Source organism: Tauraco erythrolophus, chromosome 2 (genome assembly GCF_009769465.1).
Source record: "Tauraco erythrolophus isolate bTauEry1 chromosome 2, bTauEry1.pri, whole genome shotgun sequence".
Taxonomy (NCBI): domain Eukaryota; kingdom Metazoa; phylum Chordata; class Aves; order Musophagiformes; family Musophagidae; genus Tauraco; species Tauraco erythrolophus.
This window is the reverse complement of record NC_141466.1, coordinates 15,398,884-15,421,394: the sequence shown is the minus strand read 5'-3', so window position 1 is coordinate 15,421,394 and position 22,511 is coordinate 15,398,884. Positions and strand designations below refer to the sequence as shown.

At 40.3% G+C, this 22,511-nt stretch overlaps 1 protein-coding gene across 1 annotated transcript in view; it reads left to right on the top strand.

Moving 5' to 3' along the window:
* Positions 1 to 22,511, top strand: part of SLC35F1 (solute carrier family 35 member F1) — a 269,747-nt gene that overhangs the window by 237,486 nt on the left and 9,750 nt on the right. The window contains exons 6-7 of the mRNA XM_086632115.1: positions 2,579 to 2,631; positions 9,108 to 9,262. Of these exons, the coding sequence (XP_086488241.1) occupies positions 2,579 to 2,631; positions 9,108 to 9,262 (208 nt within the window). The remainder of the gene's footprint in view (positions 1 to 2,578; positions 2,632 to 9,107; positions 9,263 to 22,511) is intronic.

Genomic DNA, 22,511 nt, shown 5'->3' with positions numbered 1-22,511 from the left:
GGAAGGAAATAATAAGAAACCATTTATTTGCTGAAAGTCCTAAGGTTTTCTAGTCGACTTTTGGCCCAGAAGTTATCACCAGTAGATTTTTCTCCAACAGCCTCTGCAGTTTTTTCCTGCTAGTGCTTTTGTGGCACTTTGCGGAGCCTCGACCACACTTAGCTCATATATGTACATTTTTAATGAGGTGGCAAAAGCTTGCGTATCAGGACAGGGCAATAATGTTTCTGATACTTGATTCCATGAAGCAATTCAGCATTTTCTTACCTTTACCTGTAATGAAGAGTGGATGTCACATAGTTATGAGTTCACAGAGGTTTAATCTAACTAAATATAGCAGTTATTTCAAAGAGAAGCCAGCTCGCTGTGTTACAGTCGCAGACTCTGTGAAACACTACTGGACACTTTGGTGCAATATATAGACCTTTAGGAAGTAATCTGGGGAAGGAATGTCTCAGAAATAGGACCACTTCCCAGCATGCTAGACACAGTGCTGGTCAAAGTTTGGTTGGCATCCACAAAGTAAGATGAGGAATGTGTGTGCTAATACTTACACTGGAAGCGTAAGTCTTATGTTCATAGGAATTACAGGGAGCAGTGCAGTTCTGAAGAAGGGAAAATATCAAAAAGTGTGTAGGCCTATGCTGAATGTAGGAAAGACAAAACACCACCTGTAAGTAAATATCCCCTTTATTGACATACATTGATCTCAAATCAATATAGTAGCAAAAAGCTGTGGTATTTGCCTTTTATTCCATGTATATTTACAAATACGTACATATGTGTGGGTCACTCATGTTAGTTCATGCTTCAGATCTAGTACAGGGCTGTGTCTCCAAGAGGACTTTCAAGAAGTAGGCTGTTGTTTTCTAGAACAGTTTAGTAAGGGCGCTTAATATTAAACTATAATGTAAAATAAACCCAGATAATGCCTGTTGGACAGCAAATGAAGGGCTAAGGTGTCAGGGCAAACAGTGAAGTAAAGAGTTGTCTAACCACCCAGGCATGGTGGAAAGAGAAGTTTAGTGGGTTGAATGTGATTAAAGCAGGGAGGAACTGTGCGTCAAAACAAGAGAAGAAATTAGTTGACAAGAGTTGGGGATATAACAACTACACAGCAAATGGACATAATGCTGTCTGATGGAATCTTAGAATAAGAATAACCTCATAGAATAACCTACTTTGTAATGGACCCCTGAAGGTCATCTGGTTGCCTAAATGGCAACTTCTGGGAAAGTTACTCTTCCCTCTGTTTGTTTCAGAGATCATCATGAATCACAGACCATAGCATATTGTTTATACTTCTTTTGTATCAGATAGGCAATAGTATGAAAGCAATGTTCCTACATTTAAATTATATCAAGATTTGTTTGCCAGAACAAGAAACATTGCAGTTCATTTTCATGATATTCTTCAGGAATTGCTGATAAAAGAGATATATGCCTTATGCATACAAAGACTCTTATAATCTAGTTATTTTGCAGACAAAATAATCTTATTATTCTGTACACAGTATTAGATTTGCCACACATCAGCAGCAAGCAAATTAGAATTTGCAGGGTGCAACTCTCTAGACCAGATTAATCTGAAAAGCACTGAGTTCCTGCAGTTTTGCTATTAGACTTGGTCTTCCACATACCACCTTTTGTACTAGATACTTTGTTTTCCAGCCTGTGTAATTCCATGTTTTATATTTGTTTAAAATAGGGTCCAGACTAGCATGCGGAGTTCTGCACAGCAGGAGTTATCTGGAAATCATAGATGAGAGAAAGCAGTTAACTGAGTGAGGACCTGGCTCATGAAATATCTAATCTCCAAGGGTGTGTTTGCCTGGATTGGGAAGAGCTGACTTGTTGACACCTTAGAATTGTCTGGATCTGGGATTTTGATGTTAATGTACAATGAAAGACTTATAAGATGTTGAAAGTGGAATTTTGAGGCTTGGCCCATCCTTTGCTTTGTTTCCTGACTTCCATTTCCGCAACTTATTTCATAGAATCATAGAATGGTTAGGGTTGGAAGGGACCTTAAAGATCATCTAGTTCCAACCCCCCTGCCATGGGCAGGGAAACCCTCCACTACACCAGGTTGCCCAAAGCCTCATCCAACCTCCATTTGATCTCTCTCAGTGTGTAACAAATCACTGCTTTCTCCTCAAAGCCAGCCTGTGATATCTATTTATTTGACACTGCAGAGCTGCTCTGAAGGGTGAATAACTCAGACAGATACATTATTAATCATTAAAGTCTAAAAGCTTTCAAAATATTAAGTCAGAAGAGTGTAAGAGGATTGAACATATAGGGGGATGGGCACTTTGGGCAGGTATATAGAAAGCTGGAAATAAACCAGTGGAAATTGTATGCTATCACGTCTGATTACTGCCCTGAAGATCTTTCAAATACTCAGGCACAGGGATAATGCCAGAGTGGATTAGCAAAGTCTGATTGCATTTGATTCCTACAGAGATTTTTTGTTATAAGGTTATTTATGTTGTTTAGTCCAGCATTTGAATTGAATGAGTGGAAGTAATTCAACTTCTGTTCTTTTCCATCACATTTTGCCTTCTCTTCTCTTGTAGTGCAATCATGGAACACAAAGAGCTGTTGAAAGTTCCCTGGGATTGGCAAATAGGTAAGGAAACACTTTACTTCATTGAAGACAGTTACTGAAGGAGGCGTGGAGACAGCCAGTGCTTGGGGAGACAGAAACAAAGTTTCACAGGAGCCAATGTTTGTGGCTTTTCGGCCAGTTACTGCCAAAGATTGAACCACATGCCTCATAACCTTTCTTAAATGACCCGTCCTCCCATTGCCGTACTGTGCCTTCCTTGCACCGTTAGGTTAAGCATATGAATGCCGTAAGATAATTATTCAGGCAGCCGTGAAGTAAAACAATAATGGGGTTCCAGTTCTAAGATTCAGTGCAACACTGGGACAGATAAATGAGGTAGTCATCAAGAGCCAAACCTTTTCAACGAATGCCAAAAAAAAAAATGGAACCTAACAAAAAAACTGAAAAAGTACTTGCAGTGCATATTATAGCCTCATAAACTCATTTCCAAGGAGAGCATTTCTGTATGCAAATGGTTAATTGCTTTCCAAGTAGTCTTGGTGGAATATAGCAGATGTGTCTTTTAGACAAGAGCAGGTAGCATCGTGCACAATGAAGATTTTACCGTGTTTTATTATGCAGTGGATTGCATTTTCCCTTGTCACCTTGGAAGGTGAGTTTACGATCCGAGACTTCCTAATTAGTCCAACAAATTATTTGCTTTAAAAGCAAATCAACATTTAAGAGAGTCTTTATAATCACTCTTTTACTATTTATAACAATAGAAGAAATGAAAGAATACTAATAATATAGACCTGATAGCAGGGGATTCAAGCCTTGGCAATCCATTGACAAGAGTTTGTTACCTAGTTTCAGAAGGAACATAAAAATGATGGCTCAGGAGTGTGCAAAGGCAACTGATTATGTGGGCAATCCCTGAGGACAGGAGATACAAAATATGGAATACACTGTTGTTTTCTTTAAGCTCAGTGTCGTGGTTTTAGGCTGATCCAGCAACTAAAACTCACACAGTCTCTCCTTCTCCAGTAAAGTAGAGAGGAGAAAAAAAAAATAAAGGGACTGAGGGTTGAGACAAGAACAGAGGGAGCACCCACCAACCATGGTCCCGGGCAAAACAGACTGGGCTTTCATAAAGCAAAACAGTTTATTAATGGTTACTTAGAAGGACAAAGGGAAACGAAACCGGTTACTCGAGAGGACAGAAAGAAACAAAACCAGATCTTAAAACTGACACCTTCCCCCCCCCTTTCCTTTTCCTCCCGGCTCTACCTCCTCCCCCCAGCAGCACAGGGGGCAGGGACTGGGGGAGTGCAGGTCAGTTCATTCTGTGCTGTTACTGCTGCTTCTTTCTTAAAGGAGGAGGAGTCCTTACACCCTTTTCCCCTGCTCCAATGGATCCCCTACCCACAAGGAAAAATCCACAAACTTCTCCAGCGTGAGTCCAGCCCACTGGAAACAATCCTTCCCCACAGATTGCTCCAGTGCGGGCTTTACCACAGTCTCGGATACTTAGGGAGCTGTAGCCACTCGCTCCGGCGTGGGTCGTCACGCAGACTCCAGATGCCTCTCTGCCTTGTTGTGCGTCCCAACACGACCATCCTCAGGCTCAGGCATCTTCTCCCCACGGGCTGCGAGTGGGTCTCTGCTCCACCGAGGCCGTCCTGGTTGCAGGGGGGCCGCCTGCTATCTCACCATCAGCTGCAGGGGAAACTCGGCTCCGGCACACCTCCTCCCGCTCCATCCTCACTGACCTGCTGTCGATGCGGCTGTTTCTCTCACATCTCAGTCCTCTCCAGGTGAACTCAGCCCAGCGGGCACCCTGGGAGTGGGGTGCCCCCGAGTTCCCCAGCAAGCTCCGCTGCCGCCATCCTCAGTGGGCGGCGCCAGCCCGACGCAGGCAGCTGCCCGGCCGGGAGCCAGGGAGCGGGGGCAGTGCCCTCCTCCCTTCTCTCCTCGCTCCTGGGCAAAGCACCTTTTCCGGTTCCTTTGTCCTGACTTATAGGGCAATTCACAGAGGCGCCCTATTGGCTCAACCCCGAGGGGGATGGCAGTCTGATCTGGTGGCCAGAACTAAGCCTAACCCGGTTCCAAAACCGGGGAGATCACAGGGAGCAAAACCCCTCTCCTGCCACCAGAACCTCCACCCCCTCCACATCAAACCATGACACTCAGTTCACAATTTCCTCTCATCATCATAAACCTTAATAAAAACAGTGCATCTTTCACAAAACACTGCACCTAGAAGTCTTGGAGATTTGATGATCGAGCTGTAAAACTAAACAACAAATCAATTTTAAGTATCCATGGAGAAATACACTCAACTGCGTACTATAAGTGTATTGGCCTTCTTTAATCTGAGATAATTAGCATAATTGCATCAGTGTTTGTTTACACTTCATGATAAGGAGCTCCAGGACATAATTAATCTGGTACTGATGGAACTAGCAATGGTCATAGTGAATTAATCTACTATCCACGTAAATGTCATACATACTTCCATGGGAGTTCTGTTGTAGCTCAATATCGGTGAAATGTGCTATTAAAATAAAGCCTTACTTGGTCTGTGGTGCCATTAAAATGTCATTGAAAGTTAGTCACTAATTCTGAAGAGTCCCTACACTTCATAAGGAGATCATCTTAGCAAGATGATTATAGATATGTACTTGTTTTATTAGAGCAATAATTGGAAATGCAGCGTAGTTGAACACGGATTAAATGGTGACAGTTACGTGTAGTTCTGTGTTCTTCCCTGGCTTCCACTGCACTCAGTGTGCTTTCCATTGCATTGGCAGTGATACGAGATTGTCAAGTAGTGATTGACAAATGTAAGTCATGGTGTTCACAGCCTTGTCCTGAATAGTTATCCACTGCGACAGACTCAAACCTGGCAGTCCAGCAGAGTTAAATCATCAGCCTTCTGAATGGTAGTGATAACGTCACAGCAGGCAATCTAATAAATAACTCAAGGTGGCTTGTTACCATCTGCCATAATTGTGCTGTTAAGAATGGATGAACTACTTTTCCACTGACGTAAAATGCAAATCATTTTTGAATATAAAGACCTAAAGCCAATCTGTTATGTCCATCATGTGTGGCCCTCCTGGTTTTAATCTTGGAAATTCCCCTGATGCATAGCATCATCTTCACACTTAATAGAAATCAGTGTAGCTCTGAATCCTTGAAGGTGTAAGTATTAATACTTGCTGCCTGCCTGATTGAAAGGAGAATGATTATACTGTTCTGACTGAGCGGTTTCATATGAGATCATGATACATTTTGCAGAGTGATAGATGAAACAATAGCAAATAAACCAACTTCAGTTTTATTTAAGTGAGAAGCCAGTTTGGATCTCCAAGGAAGTGTCCTTTGTTACAGGGGGTTTGAACACTTCTGAATGGTCTTTATTTATTCCAACAAGACAGTATGAGAAATCATAACTGATTCCATTTCCTGACAATCAAACAATAACTTTTGGAAAAACAAAGCTAAAACATGCAACATTCAACCAGCATGCTCAGGAGCTAAAACTGGTGTTCCCACAGCATGTTAATCTTGGTGGTACTGGGGCTACTTTAAAGCAGTTCCTCAGGCCAGATCCTGCCCACCTGTGTGAAGATGCCTAGTCTTAAGGGAAGTGGGGAAACACTGAGGGTTTGGGGCTTGTTCAGCCTTGCAGAAGAGAGGGCTTTGAGGAGTTACCTGCAAGGAGGTTCTCAAAAGGACAGAGCCAGGGTCTTCACAGCAAGTGCATGGCAGGAGGATGAGAGACAACAGGCAGAAGCTGAAATGAGTGATTCAGACTGGATAAAAGGAAAATCTTCTTCACACTGAGGATGGGCAGGCAGTGGAGCAGAGAGGCTGTGTAGTCTCCATCCTTAGAGGTTTCAAGACCAGCCTGGGCAAAGTCCTGAGCAACTTGATCTGATCTCACAGCTTGAGCCTGGTTTGAGCAGGATTTGAACTAGAGACCTCTGAGCTCCCTTCTAGCCTGAATCACCCCACGATCCTAAGTGCCCCTTTCAGATGCTTATGAGGCATTCACACCCAACCAGGAAAAGCTGGTGACCTTACCCATCAGGGTGAACACTGACAGACAATATAGGATTCCTTCCACCAACTTTAGATACCTGGGAGGTGGACATCTGATTTAGATAAATAGACTCCCTTCATCATTAGTCACAATAAACAGGCATGACACAAACTGTACTATGCTAAAGCTGATGTCTAAAAGAGATTAGACAGTCTGCACTCTAAAATTTCCCAATCTCTTCATTGGGACACAAGCCTCAGTATGTGTCCAGAGTCAGGTGTAATGAATCTCACCTACATCTGCCTTCATGCAGATTAAGCCTTCAGTTCAGGACAACACCAGCATATCTGAAAGCAGACAGTTATGAATGATGAGCTTCTCGGTCTAAAACAGACCAGCTGATCAGCAGATTGTTACAGAAACACTTCCTAACTTAGCAGGTTGCTTCCTTCCAGTGCCTACTACAGGCAATTGGTACTGGTGACTCATTACCTGGTAAGACACAGGTCCCACCACCTGGGACTGCAGCACTGGTGGCAATTCTCAAGGCTGCTGTTTAGCACTGCGGGGGTACCCAAAGAAGCTGAGGCTCCAAGTCTTTGATTTAAAGCACATGTTTAGTCTGAAACTGGCCCTCTAATAAGCAATACCTGTAAATCATATTGCATTTATTGTTATTTCCAGTTTGCTTATTGTCACCACTAAATGCCATCTAGCTGGTGGGTATTACATGTATTTTAAAGATGTAAATAAAATGCCACTTTACATTCACCTCTGATAGGACAGCTAAAGTTTAAGCAGTTTTCCACTGGAACTGAAATGCCCTTTGGAAAAAGCAGCCTTTGAAGTGCACATAGTTGGCTGCCAAAGAATGTAAACACCAAGGCAGTATGATAAAATTATACCGTTAGTTGAGAGCATAACCCAGCAAAGCACCTGAGTATGTGTGTTAAATCCAGGCTGACTAGCAGGGGTTCAGTGGACCCGCTGGTGATTTGCAGGCAGTTCTTTGAGAATACTGACTTCGGGCCAGAATGGCTTTTGCAGCTGACCTGTTCTTGACGTAAAACCTGGAAGAAAAGCTGACTTAATGCTCATGTATGCAAACGATTTCTCATTGATCAAAACTACGCTTCGTTTGATGCAATCCTTTGCCTACTACAGAAGATTTGCAGTTTGCATAAAGCAACTCTTTCAAACACTGTCTAAGGCAGGTTCTGTTGTTACCCATATACAAATGCACACTGCAAAGGTTTGCTACTTGTTAGTAAAAGCAGTTCTTACCATGGTTATCCATACTCTGAATATAAATTCAAATTCATTATCACGCCATAACGATTGATATGCAGACACTGACATTTTGTGACTGCTGTATTTGTTTCAGATGACACTTCACTTCACTGCAGATGCTTCTAAGGGACTCAAACTATCCCATCTGATTTTGTCCTTTAGATAGCTTTTCTAAAGAGTTTTTAACTAAGTGAATCCACAAGCAGATACAAATCATACAGGATATTTTTTTCCCCTTCCAATCCCTTTCAGGACTTTGGCAATCAGATTTTCTGCAATTTTTTAACAACATGCTCTGAAGAGCTGACGTGAGTCTAAATTTAGGCTTGTGCACGTATCAGCTGGGAATTCTGCAGCATACGGCAGCCTAAGAAATATCATTTGCATGAGAGCAGATGAGTGAAGTGGTTGCTGTTTTTTTCAGTTCATATTGATTAATTTGCCTTGGGATTTATCAAGTAATAACTGAAGCGATGAATTCTTTCCCAGTAAGTTATTTAGGTTTTTAAATGAAATTAGATTTTGACTGTAATGTATTTTTATTATATTAGTGTCTAACAATCTAATTTGTGTGAGGCACTCTGTAAACATGTAGCAAGAAATAGTCTCAGCTCAGAAAGCTTTATTAAGGAAGGCAGACAAAAAGTGACAGAGGAACAGAGGTGCAAAACTGTGAAGTGATTTGTCGGATTTGGTGGCAAAATAGGGCTAAGACCTCTGTCACTTGAGTGCTGTCCTCATGCTTTCATTCATTGGCTCATTAACTCCTCTGCAAATACTTTTGCATTCATTTTTTGGGTCCGTTCCCAGAAAATATTATGTGCTTCATCAAACTCAGTTGGTGTTGGGGACATCCACCTCCTTAAGAGACTAAATTTAATGTGTCCAAATGCATCATTTCATCCAAATTTATGTTGGACATGAGGCATTTACTAGTAGAACAAGACACTGACTTAAGAAAGCACTGCTTTTATGGGGACCTTAGAGGAAGGATCTCGTGTTCACTGCTGATATGGTTTTCACAGGTTTTCATATATATTTAAAATGATGCTCTTAGTCTTACTCTCTCTATATGTATATCATAATATGAATCCATGTTTCTTTAAAGAAACATTCTTCATCCTTTTCTAAAAACGCAGCCACCTTCTTCCCAGCACGAGTCATTTCTGCGGGCTATGGAAGGTCACTTACTTTGCTGCTTGTTTCTCTTCCGCAGGCTTGTTATACGTTGGCTTTAGTGCCTGTATGTTTGGCCTCTACAGCTTTATGCCAGTGGTCATAAAGAAAACCAGTGCTACTGCCGTCAACCTCTCCCTGCTCACGGCTGACCTGTACAGCCTCTTCTGTGGATTATTCCTCTTCCACTACAAGGTATGTGGAAATGAGAGATGTGTTTGAGTAATAGCCATATGCCTAAAGAAACATCAGTGCAGAACCATGAAGCAAAAGAAGCCTCCAAGCTTTGTTAGATCTACACAGTAAAAGTGCAGGGTTTTTTTATACTTGAGGCTTCCCACACCAGAACCAGTTTTATTTTATGATTTCCAGTTATTCGAGAGAGCTCATTTGGTCTTCATGTTACTAGTTTTAAGATTTGAGTACCTGTTCATCAGCAACTGTATCATTAATTTCATTTTACTTCTCAGAGGTAACTTTCAGCTGCTGTGACCAGACCCAAGGTGGCAGCATAAAGGGAAGGACTTTTCCAAAAATTCCATAGAATTTTTTTGCCCGGTAACGAGTTTGTTTCATTCATGCTGATTCTGAATTTATGATTCATAATTGTCCATGAATTACACCTTTCTTGTCAGCCAGACCAATGCTTGCGTGTTAATTAAAATGCCAAATGTGCAGCAGATTTGTGTTGAAGTTAAGCTTTTATCTCTCATGTCATCTAATATTTAAAACATAGTGTGGTACAGACACACATTTGGTCTCCAACTGCAAGGAATAGCGCTTCATTATTCACAAGTATCTCCCCAAGTGTCCGTTATATGAAATTGGCATCAGGGTGCAGGAGGCGTTTGCTTTGCACCATCATTTATATTCGTAAGAGGGAGGTTACTTGGTAGCTAAGATGGTGGCCCGTTGAAGTGTCAGGTAAATGAAAGTCTTAGAATACTGAGTAGCTACCCAACTCAAATCAGATTTTGTGATACTAGTGGTACCTGAATGAATCTGAATGAGACAGTAGAAGTTCAAAGCTTCAGAATCCAACACAAAATTGTTTTTCCCTATTGCCTTTTGTTTTGTTTTTATGGCTTTGAGAATTTTGCAGACAGAAGAAAAGCAAGTACAGAAACAAGTATTTGAGAACACAAAGTAAAGGTTGTCTGCTGCTTTGCAGGTCTGTCTCATGGTGATTCGCTTCCTCGTTCTTTCTGCCCCACACTTCAAATCCGAAGTATCCGACACTAGGTATTAGCTGAAAATTGTTATCCTCTGTTAATAACATTATTTGATACCCATAGCAAAATATATTTAGTGATGTTAGTCCACTGTTTCTAAGGAAAATGCGTATGTTACACAACAAAAGACAGACATTCTGTTAGAGGAAAAGGCTCAAAGGCAGCAAGGATTGGACAGCTTTGTGATCAGCATTGCGCGAACCTAACAAAACAGGCAGTTATATGAATGCAAACCTTAAACTTCAGGCACTTGAAAGGCAGAAGGTGCATAAAAGGTTTCAGTTCTTCCCTGTATCTAATTGCTGGGTGCATTGGCAGAGCCAAGAAGGCAGAATTTTCAGCCTCATCAACCACCTTTCTTTCTACTGTACGTGCATGTCAGCTCTCGACCACAATGACACCTTGGCCTTCCTTTAAGACCTGTACTGAAAAAGTGCTCAGGAGAAGGCTCAGAACTGGAAGTTCTGGTTGAAAGCAAGGTACCATCACCTGTCTGGATAAACCAGTTGAGTTCTAGTTCTGAAGTAGCCAGTGATCCCCTGTGCCCCTTACTCCTCTGATTAGAAAACTGAAAATCTCATTCTCCTGCAGTTAACCAAATCATGCAGTATTCTTTGTAAACTCTTATCAAACCCTTACTTGAGTCTGTTTAGGTTTTTTACCTCCACTACTCTACTTGGGAAACTGTTAGAGAATATCACTGCTTCCACAGTTAGAAACCATATTTCCAGCATAAATTTTGTTGTGGCTGGATTTGATCCACTTGTTCTGCCAAGAGTATCCCTTAACATGCAGAATGCCCCTGCCTCCTTAGCATTTTACTTCATCGATACATCAATAGAGAGCAGTCATGTCCTCTCTCAGCCCCTAGTTCACTAGTCAGAGCAAGCCACACTCTTCTTGTCTCCTGGGATGGGCTGCCTGTTCTCCCAAGCACTTCTCTGTCCTTCTCTGCACCTCATCAGGTTGGAATTCATCCTTCCTGTGATAGTCCCTTCAATTCAAGAAGCAGAAAAGGTCCCTTCACCTAGTGCTATGCTCTTATCTCTCTGTTTCCCCAGGAAGCTTGTTACCCCCAAATAGTAAGACCATATTTACATTTTTCATCACTGCTTTTCCTTTGTGACTTGTACTCATCCTGCAATCCATATAACTCAGGTGTGTCTCTCCTTTGTTCTTCCCAGCTGAAGTGCTGATAAGGAGACCTTTGTCAGGACTTTGTGGAAGGGCCTTTACCTGAAATGCAGTATCAACTTCCCGAGCTGTTGATGTCTCCTTTCATACCTTTCAAAGTTATGTTGCAGAGAAAATTTGAAAAGAGAGGCTATATTCAGAGATCATTTAGATTTAAAAGCCCACTTAGTTTTCTGGTTACTTCTTTAGTTACCATATTTCTATCCTTAGTCAGATCACTTCCTTCTTTTCTTTCTGGTTTACTATCAGATTCCATTTTATATGAGGAAGTAGAACTGTGAAATGTGCAACCTGCGCTCAATAATGAAGTCTAATATGTTAACATTAAATGATCTAAATTAATTCCCCTCCTAAGACTGTCTACACTTGCTTGTTTTCTACCTTCTAAAAACCTGTTTCGTTCCCAGCCCAGCTGTACATCTCCTTCAGATAGGCAGCTCCTTCTGCTTATTGCTGCTCTGGCCAATGGGCACAGCCCCCCTTCACTGGAAAGCAAATGGTTTTATGCTGAATTAGGATCAACTGAGCAGTTTAGTACCCCTTGCAGAATACAGTTTTATGAGGCTTTCAAGAAACAGTTATGATTTTTTCCCTGTGCTGCTACTTTTATCACTAGATACGTTTATTGCACCTGTAGCAGTAAATCTGTGAAAATCCATGGAAAATGCAGGAAATGAGTTTAACTGGGCTTTAGAGCCTCTGAAACCAAACTGAGGGGAAGATTGCATTTGAAGTGTTTTGATTCGTTTGCATTTCATTTTTTTATGATGCAGACTCGCGACATCATGACATGCAGGACAGAGAGTTTATAAACAGCTGCATTTATATTCTTACCCTATATGCAAATGTCTTTGTAGTGCATTGAACGGTTCCTAGACCCGTGGAAGCTAGAAATACAGCATGTTAACTTGACATGACTCTGGTGATGCACTCGTAATTCAAGATGTTAATTGTTCAAGGTGTTACTGTAGTAAAACTTAGTGATTTATGATTTTCGTTTTGATACAGACGCTGACCAGATTGTAGCACATCATTCTTAAAATTATCTGCATCCCCCAAATAAAAACTCTCTTTTTACTTCTTTAATCAAGAATGGATTCCAAATATTCCAGTGGATAGGGAAAGGTGTCTGGCCTCTTCAGTGGCTGCATATTTTCCATGCCATAGTATTTAAGTATACAGCTCCGTATCTTCAATCCTTTTTTTAAAATTCTCACCATATTTGTATATTTTATACATTTTTGATGTTCAAAACTTTCCTGGCTATCTGTTCTCATTTCACCACCTTCTTAAGCACAATTAAATTATCTCCTGCTTTGAAAAACAAAGGCCATCAGAGTCCTAAAACTTAACTGTTGATGATGATGATGATGATGATGATGATGATTATTTTATCCTGTGCTATCACATTGTTCATCTTCGCCCTGTAAATGGTAGATGGCTTTGGAATCAGACAGGAGGATGCGATAGAAATGTGAGATATGCTGCGTAGAGGGATGTCTGGGCATAGCAAGGAGGAAATTTAGTGTTCTCACAGCAGGACTGTCTTTGCCCTGTCACGAGTCTGCAATAGCCGTTCTTTGTCATGGATACACTAACACCAGTGGTCCTGGGAAATTCAAGGCCAGCTCTCGGTGTGTAAGGGGTTGGAACTTTTGTATAACTTTAGTTATTTTTTGCTTAGGAGTTGTTCTTTTTTGCATTTTAGTCTCAGTCTTAGCTTTATTTTTATGTGAATTTTTAAATTTCATATTTTTCATTTGCAAGCCGTATGTTGTGCTTTAGTCATTCTGAGCAAATTGGGTTCTCACTAAGTAATCTAAGCAGTTTATTTTATGTTTTGCACCAGCTAGAGCGTGCATACTGATTGTGTTCTGCACCAGCAGGTTGAGTCACACTATATTATATCATTACCAAGCAAGCCAAGCACAATCAATTATATTCTGCCTTGGCAAAACCATTCATTATTTTATCCAAGATGCAACTATAAAAATTCAGAATTTCTGGATATAGTAGCAATTTCCAAATAAAGAAAATGTGTATTTTTCATCATAAATCAAGGAAGTCATGTATCTTGATTTAGAATCGTGGCAAGTATCTGTGACAAAGGACTTGGCTACACAGATAGACGTGATATTCAAAACCTTTCAGCACTAGAAATCTGAAATGATGCTAGTTGAAACTCCACTTACTGATGCTTACTGAGGCTTCTAAAAATGTTTTTTCAATGTTAATTGGCTCCAATGGAAGGGAGCAGATGACAGCCTTCCCATTACACCAAGAAACAAGCCATAAAAGAGACTGGTTTTTAACATTATGGAGAAGAGAGGGTACAAGTTGGGGACAATAAGTTCCAATTTTACTTTTACCAGCACAGATCCTAAGCAATGCCCATGAATTGGGGGTTTATGTAGGCTTCACTGAGATGAAAATTTGACCCTTACTGGAAACAAAGAAGAAGAATTAGAAGCTTCTAATAAAAGGATGTGCTTTACCATCCTGATACAAATCACTGAAACCAGTGTGAGCTTTTCTGCTGACTTTAGTGGGCTTCAGTTAATTTTCCTAAATTAGAAATGTCTGCCACTCAAAGAATAACCTTAAAAAAAATCAGTTTCATTACTGTGGGGATAAAGAGCATGCCTTATTGTGACTTCACAGTCAGACAGTCCTGGTTTTTGTTCCTGAAGGATGAATACGATGTCTGTGGTTTGGGAGCAGGAGATAGAATTGATTTGGTTTGAGGGAGGATTGTTTGTTTATTAGTTTGATTTTTACTTGGCAGCCATCCATAAACACCTGCGAGACTTTTCCCAATCATCTGACCAAGCTGAGAAAATACTTCAAATTATGTTCTCACTTTTTTTTTTTTTAAACTTATCTGCAAGTATAAGCTGAAGTCAGTAAGATCCTTTTCTTTGCTTGTACTTGTTAGGAGACTGACACCTACGTATTTTAAACTTTGACAGTGTGGAGTCAGTGGTGCATCATTATTTCTAGTAGGGCAGGCAGTGCAGTCTAAACAACTAGTTTCTACATTATTACTTCTGCAGTCATATACTTCAGGATATTTTCCTGATGAAATCGGATATGCAAACTGCTTGACCCATAAGCTCTCTGTTTGGATGGAGTTTAATCTCACAGGGCATTTATCCAGGTGAAGGCTTCTGAGCCTTTGATAATGATGAGAATAAATTATATTACTAGTTAATTCTTTATGCCATTGGTAATGTGTAGAAACCTACGTGCATGATTCTCTTTCTTTTCCAGACTACTAAATTTCTTATAGTGGGACTCCTCAGCAACTCCATTCCCATGAAGCTGTATTGTCTGCATTCCTTTCATCTAAGTGGCATTTTAAAAGCTTCTTTTTCACATGTCTTTAAATTTATTTATTTGTTTATTTCCATTTCCTCCTGCAAATTATAATCAATTCAAAAACAGTTAGGCTTCCATATTTGAAGAGCTACCCTGAAGTGAAAAAGTTAGATGTGCCTTTGGTCAACCTTGAATGTATATTCCTGTGACAGAAAGAGCCCCATCTGCTCAGCCTTTGTCTAAGGGCACAGGATGCCATATAATAAAAAAGCTATGAGGTAAAATGACAAAAAAGAGTAGAAGCTGGAAAATTAAATTACTCCCACCAAGATGTTTCACTGTCTGACAGTAGATTTTTAACAACACAGTACAGATATGGCAGCTTTCTGAAAATACTGCATTGTTAAAAGGATATCTGTTCCTTTCACAGCATTATCTTGCAATAGATTCATTAGTTGCAAAGCATGAAGAGTGAAACATGGATACTCACTGTTTTGGAGCCATCAAAAAGAGTGTAAAAACAGTAGCATTCGTATTGCAGAAGTTACGATGAAAGCTTCAATTTCGATTCTATTTTTTAAGACGCTAGCTCATCATAAACGTCAAGTTTTGTAGGTTGTTCTCAGGAATTTTAGCTTAAGATTTTTAATTTTTTGGGGGTTTCATGTTAAAAGGCTTCTCACAATGGAACTGGTTAGGCATTTTCTAGCAAAATATATTTTTGCTGGAAATACCTAATTATCAAAACAGAAACGCTAAGTGAAAGCATCCTGTTTGCAGTATGCTCCCAAGGAAACACGGACTGGCATTTCAAAGACTGTGTGATTGTTGTTTTGCCCACTCGTCTGTGAGGTTGCAGCAGCACACATTTTCCAGCATTTTCAGCCAGGTATTCTAGGACTGGAAGATCTCAGGCACGAGAAAACACGAGTTACACAGCTCGTGGATTCTGGAAACCAAAGAAGAAATCTCAGTTCTGCATTATGCAGCCCAGAACCCAAGAAGGAGCTTTTAAAGCTTCCAGGCATCTGCCATGGAGATAATCCAGGCAGCTGCAGTTAGCAGTTGCCAGAGGTTCCAGCAAGCATACTTTGTTTTAGAAACAACAGCTTTAGGTGTTTCATAAGAGAAGCAAATGCAGGATTTCTGTTCTTGAAAGAGCTTGAGTTTCTATTTTGCATCTCAGTTTAGGAATTTTTCTGTTTTCTTTAATTACAGAACAACTCTGTGGTTTTCTAGCCAGGAATTAGTTCATAATTACAACAACAGAACAGCCAGGAGTTGATCTACCTACGTATGCATGGGTTTATATTCTCTTAACTGTGTCATTTAGATTTCTTAATACTCTTACTGAATGCCTAGTTAACAGGGTTTACTGACAACAGCATTGTTCTGTGCCTTGCTACTCCACACCTGGTTGTCAACTCATAGTATGGTTTTTGGTTTTTTGTGTCAACGATTAGATGGTCATAATATTTCTTTTCTTTCTCCATTTCTCCATGCTTTTTTATTGTGTGTAACTTTTGAATCAAATCTTTTAGTGTCTCAGTATCACATCTTCCTTCATAGCTTAAATGTTAAAATGTTAAAATATTTGTTTGCAATTTCAAAAGAGCTTTTCAGCTTGACACATTTATACTCTTTTTAAATACCTGCATAAGATAGGTATACAAGTAAATTTTCATTTTTATAAAAGGTGTTTGAGGCCAGTTGAAACTCATGTAATCACTAAATAGGACCAATTTCAGACTGAAATAAGAAGTAGTTTATACTGACAATCCAACCAGTCAGGGGTGAAAAAGCACCACTGTGTGATTGAGTGCTGCCTTTGGTCATATTGGATAGCAAATTGCCTAATGGATATTGACTACTCGAAAGACTACATGAAATCAAAAAAGAATGTAAATGTTAACTGTAGTAAACAAATGTGTAAAACCAGCCTGTTCACAGACAGTCCCCAGAGAAAGAGACAGCATATCTGCTTAAATTGATGGTCAGATTTGCTTGCAATGAACCACTTAAGTGCTCTGACCTAGAGGGCACTGGGAAAGTGGTTTACTTACCTTATAGCGAGGAGCTGTTATTTTTCAAACAAAGTCATGAACAAAGGTTTAAGTCCTAACATAGAACCTATTAGTTTCCTCTAATTTTTTATACAAAATGAAGAGAAACCACGGAATTGTAAGCTTCCAATATTGACATTTCTCTGTAGGGATGATGTTATGCTGAGAGTTGGTATTGCTTTCAGTTATAATAAAATACTTTTTCTTAAGTGTCTTGAACAAAACATTGTCTTTGGAGAATGAGTTGAACATGGATAAATAAACAGGAATGTACTTAGACTACTTGAAGAAGATAGTTCACATCATTGTCACAGGACCTGAATTTTCAGTGCCTTGCAGAATGCTGAGTCCAACATCCCCAAGTCTCCACTGGATTCTTAGGAGAGGCAGGTAAGGGGGAGCAGTGTTTAGGGAACTACTGAGAAATGGTTAGGAAATTTGAGGGATATGTAATTCAGGATGCTGTTTCAATTTGTTTGTAATTTGAAGTCACTACTGTCCACAGTCAGAAGAGGAGACCCCACTGGTCTCTTATGTCCCCATCTCTGTTTCCAGGCTCAACAACGCTCCAGACAAGCTGCCAAAGGGAGGCAGCAGCATTGTATTAGTGGAACGTGCAGCTGTATCCTTACTTTTAGCATAAGGCCTCCATTCATCAATCAATCACATTCATTTGGAGTTAATAATGATATTATTAACTTAAAAAAATGCAAAAAGCCAAGTATCATCACAATGGGCTTTGAGCACTTGGAGCCAAATAATAGTAATCTCAAATTACCTTGTTTGAATTAGTTTTGTTTTTCAGTATAAGAAAGAAGTCATTCAGAGATTTCTTAAATATACCACAGAGTACATGATGAAGTTTAATTCTTACACTCTGAAGGAAATAAATAGTGTTTTGGAAAAAGTAGTGAAGATCCATGTGGAAGGTAAAGGCGAAGTGCTTTTAATTCCTACACAATATGAAAAGGCAGACATATTAACAGAAATCTTCCTGTTACTGGAAATAATTAACTCTCAAATGATAAATCTTCAACAAAGCCATATGGGTTTTAAAGGTGCTGGTGAGCATGGGATGAAAAAGGAGATTTGGAGGAGTGGAGTAATACAAATGCATAACAAGAGAACAAGAAAATGGTTTGAATAACCACAGAGAGCAAAATATATTATAACAAATACTACTTTTTACTATATTATAAGAAAAAACACAGACAAAAACATAAGAAAGACGTCCTATTAACAGAACTGGGTCTTACCAAGAGCATACCTTTTCTAAATGATAGCTCAATGAACATGAAAACAAAGACCAAGAGGCTTAGGTTCATAATTTAACATCTTTAGGTTCATAATTTTAACATCTTTGTTGGTGACATGGACAATGGGATTGAGTGCACCCTCAGCAAGTTTGCAGATGACACCAAGCTGTGTGGTGTTGTGGACACGCTGGAGGGAAGGGATGCCATCCAGAGGGACCTTGACAGGCTGGAGAGATGGGCCTGTGAGAACCTCATGAAGTTCAACAAGGCCAAGTGCAAGGTCCTGCACATGGGTCGGGGCAATCTCAAGCACAAGTGCAGGCTGGGCGGAGAATGGATTGAGAGCAGCCCTGAGGACAAGGACTTGGGAGTGCTGGTGGATGAGAAGCTCAACATGAGCCAGCAATGTGCACTGGCAGCCCAGAAAGCCAACCGTATTCTGGGCTGCATCAAAAGAAGCATGGCCAGCAGGTTGAGGGAGGTGATTCTGTCCCTCTACTCAGCTCGCGTGAGACCCCACCTGGAATACTGTGTTCAGCTCTGGAGTCCCCAGCACAAGAAGGACATGGAGCTGCTGGAGCGGATCCAGAGGAGGGCCACGAAGATGATTTGAGGGCTGGAGCACCTCTGCTATGAAGACAGGCTGAGAGAGTTGGGGCTGTTCAGCCTGGAGAAGAGAAGGCTCCGAGGTGATCTTATTGGAGCCTTCCAATACTTAAAGGGGGCCTACAGGAAAGCTGGAGAGGGACTTTTTACAAGGGCATGTAGTGACAGGACAAGGGGCAATGGATTTAAACTGAAAGAGGGCAGATTTAGATTAGACATAAGGAAGAAATTTTTCACTCAGAGGGTGGTGAGGCACTGGAACAGGTTGCCCAGAGAAGTTGTAGATGCCCCATCCCTGGAAGTGTTCAAGGCCAGGTTGGATGAGGCTTTGGGCAACCTGGTGTAGTGGAGGGTTTCCCTGCCCATGGCAGGGGGGTTGGAACTAGATGCTCTTTGAGGTCCCTTCCAACCCTAACCATTCTATGATTCTATGATTCTGTCATTATTTGTGGTGGAAAAATATTAAATGAGAACCTCAGCATTTCTGAAGTCAAGCATACTTTTGAAGAAAAGGAAGTACCATGAATGTGTTAAGTTACATACCTGAGCAATAATTTGCAACTCATAGGGGACAGCAGAAAAAAAAGGTCATGAATTAGCAAAGCAGCAGCTGCATTTAAAAGCTTAAATAAGATTCAGTTGCTAAACATCTACAGATTTTAAAATTACGATTCTTCAAATTGAATGCTATTTCCACTTTAGCACGTGGAAACAAAGGCTGGAAGTTCCCCAGAGATGCAGACAGAATCATCTTTGAAAGCAAATGGTAAGGGTTAAATGCAATAGCTGGGTTACACATTTTGAGATTTCTTACACAATTGAGTAGGTTGTTGTTTCTAGGAGTGACCAGAAAAGAAGTTAGAATATTTAGGAAGTGTGTTAAGAATTATGCCTGGCCATCCACGTGGTCCATGAGCCACTGGGAAAGAAACATATGTAAAGTTGGAAATTAATTAATTTATCTGCTTTGATTAACTAAATGGATTGAAGTGTTTACTCCAGTTGTGCCTCCTACCAGCCAAATCAATGAATGCTACAGACATGCTGGGTTAGAGCATCCAAATTACCTTCTATTTCTTATCAAAGTGAAGGAATGGGTCAACAGACAGACATAACATCACTTCTACATGCTTTCAATCTAAGCAGTAGGATATTTTACTGTAGCATCTTCTTTTTGTCTAAACTCCCCCTTCCCGCTGACTTGGAAGCTTTCAAACCTACGATATGGGATAGGTGGTTGTCATCAGCGCTTCTGCTAAGTAACTTATCTAAGATAACTGGAGTAAACTTCTGGAGTTACTCCCACCACCTGCATGTGTTTAGGTAGCAAGCAAGAGTATCTGCTCCTTCAGGTCTTTAAATGGCTCATAATCAGTCTGAAGAAGATTTGAAATAGTAAAGTAATATTAAAGTAATCTGGATTTTGTATTTTAAGTACATGAGTAGAACTTGTAGGGGAGAGTTCCAGATGCAACTGGACAAAACATCCCTTTAAAAATAGTTAGAAATAAACAGAGAGAAAACAAGAAATAGGGAATAATCACAAAAGAAAATGGATACTATACAGGTGAAAAAAAAAAAAAAAAAGAGTAAGGTCTAATTGCAGTAAAAAGATAAACCAAGCTTGGCAATGAAGAAGAAAGTAAATCAAACGGCAAAACGTTCTTCTTGTATAGGAAGAGAAAAAATAGTTTTACTATGCAAAGACAGCAGAGGCCAAAATTGAACAAACTTTAGTTTGGCACTAAAATGAAATCGGGACCTTCTGTCACATTTGGTAAGGACAAGAGTTAAATATTAAGACAATGGGTAATAATTAATAGAAATGGAAATTACTACATCAGAAGTAAAAACAGAACACAGTAATCTGAATGCTTTCAAGCTTGGGAATATGCAATATTAAATATACTTTTGTACAGTGCAGTGTAGAAAATTACCAGTTAAACTAACGAGCAGGATTAACACTGTAAAAATTGGAAGCCAGCTAAGAAACTGGCTGATGAGGATAAAGGACATGGCAATGTGCTGAGAGAGAAACAGCTCGCTAGAAGGAGCTCGCTGGTGGAGGTCCCAAAGAGTTGGTCTGAAGACTACTCTTGTGTAGCGACTGTAGTAATAGCTTTGGCACCCTCAGTAGGAGGAAGGATTAAAATATCAGGCAGCAAGAACTGGCTGACATTGAGAGATGCTATGAAGCGCAAAGTGAGAGGTAATGTCTGTGGCAACAGATGGGAGGAATTTGAGCATGGTTGTGACAAAGCTGTTTTCAAATGCATCAGTCTAGGTATTTCTAGTATTGATGGAGAAGTGCTGATATCACAGGACAGCACAACCCAGGACAGCTCTTTGCTGGCTGTAGCTACAGAGGTTTTTGGTCAGCCCAAGAGGGCCAAATGGAGCTTTTTCTCTTATCTGCTCCAAAGCCTTGACAGCGTAAGCACGTGCCAACTAACAGTGTACTGAATGTGCAAATCCTAAAAAATGTTTGCTGCATGTAGCATAGCTTTGATTTCTGATGGACTGGGAAGGACTATGATATCTCAACATACAGAAATTAATCTATACATTCACAGGGAAGAAATGAGAATTATTTGAGCTAAAGACATAAGAACATATGGGTGGAAACTGAGAATGCATAAATTTGGAATAGAAATTAGGGGTATTTTTTGGCTGTTGTAGCAGGAAGGTTCCAGGACAGACTTCAAGTAGATTAGAGGGGAGTGAACAAAAACTCTAATAATGCTTGCAGGAGAAGGTGGCGTATTTGCTGGATGGAAAACGTGATCTGACTGTACACAGAAATGGGGATTTGGATTCAATGCTTAGGATGTGCTTTCTGTTCTGATTCCCTCGTTAGTCTGTCTTGTGAGTTGACTCAGTTGAGAGCTCTTGAGTCTCCTGAAGTTTGGCCTCACATTGCTTACAGCAAACACACCAGACTACAGAGAACCCTGATGTGAAACAGCTATATCACACTCCCTCCAGACAGCTTACGTAGTCAATCGTGGTGAGGGTAACTGCAGGTACATATTCCTTGTTTCTCAGGGTAGGGATGCTCCCTGTGTGTATGGCTGAGAGAAAAGAGCACCATTCTGGGAGAATGTTACTGCAGGAATATATTGTTAGATTCAGCAGAAAAATGTAAACAAAGGATCCAAGATAAATCAATTATCATAACCTTGGTTTTGAACACACTGAACACAATTAGCTTCATATACAGTAATAGAGAATTAAGTACAGCAGACAGCTGCTACTATATTAAATACTTACACACAAAATCAGGACACATGGCAACTGACAGCTGATAGAGCAAACCAACAAAGACTGTTGAAAGGTAAAAGTGCGGAGGGGAAATAGTTTTTATTTTTATAAGCATTTCTGTAGTGCTCCTCCTTTTTGTATTAAGAACTTTTAAAAGGATAAGTTCTTTACCACTGTCTTGCCAAGCAATTGATATAACTAGAAATGAAGCCCCCTTATCCCACAGTAAGGATGCTCACAGGAAATTGGAGCAGTCTAATATAAGTGTTTTAACTTCACATAAAAATCTCTTTGCTATGTAGATAAGAAAAGATTAAAACAGATTGCAGGACTCATTCTACCTTGCACTTTTTTAATTAGACAGACTGCTGGTACCGCAGGGGTACTGAACACAAGCTCATTTTTTCTCCACATCTAATGGCAGAGGCAACAAAGGGAAACAGAAGAGAAACAGCATTCCCATCTCTCCTGGCACCCAGGAAAGGAAGATAAGCCATTTCACACAAACATTTTG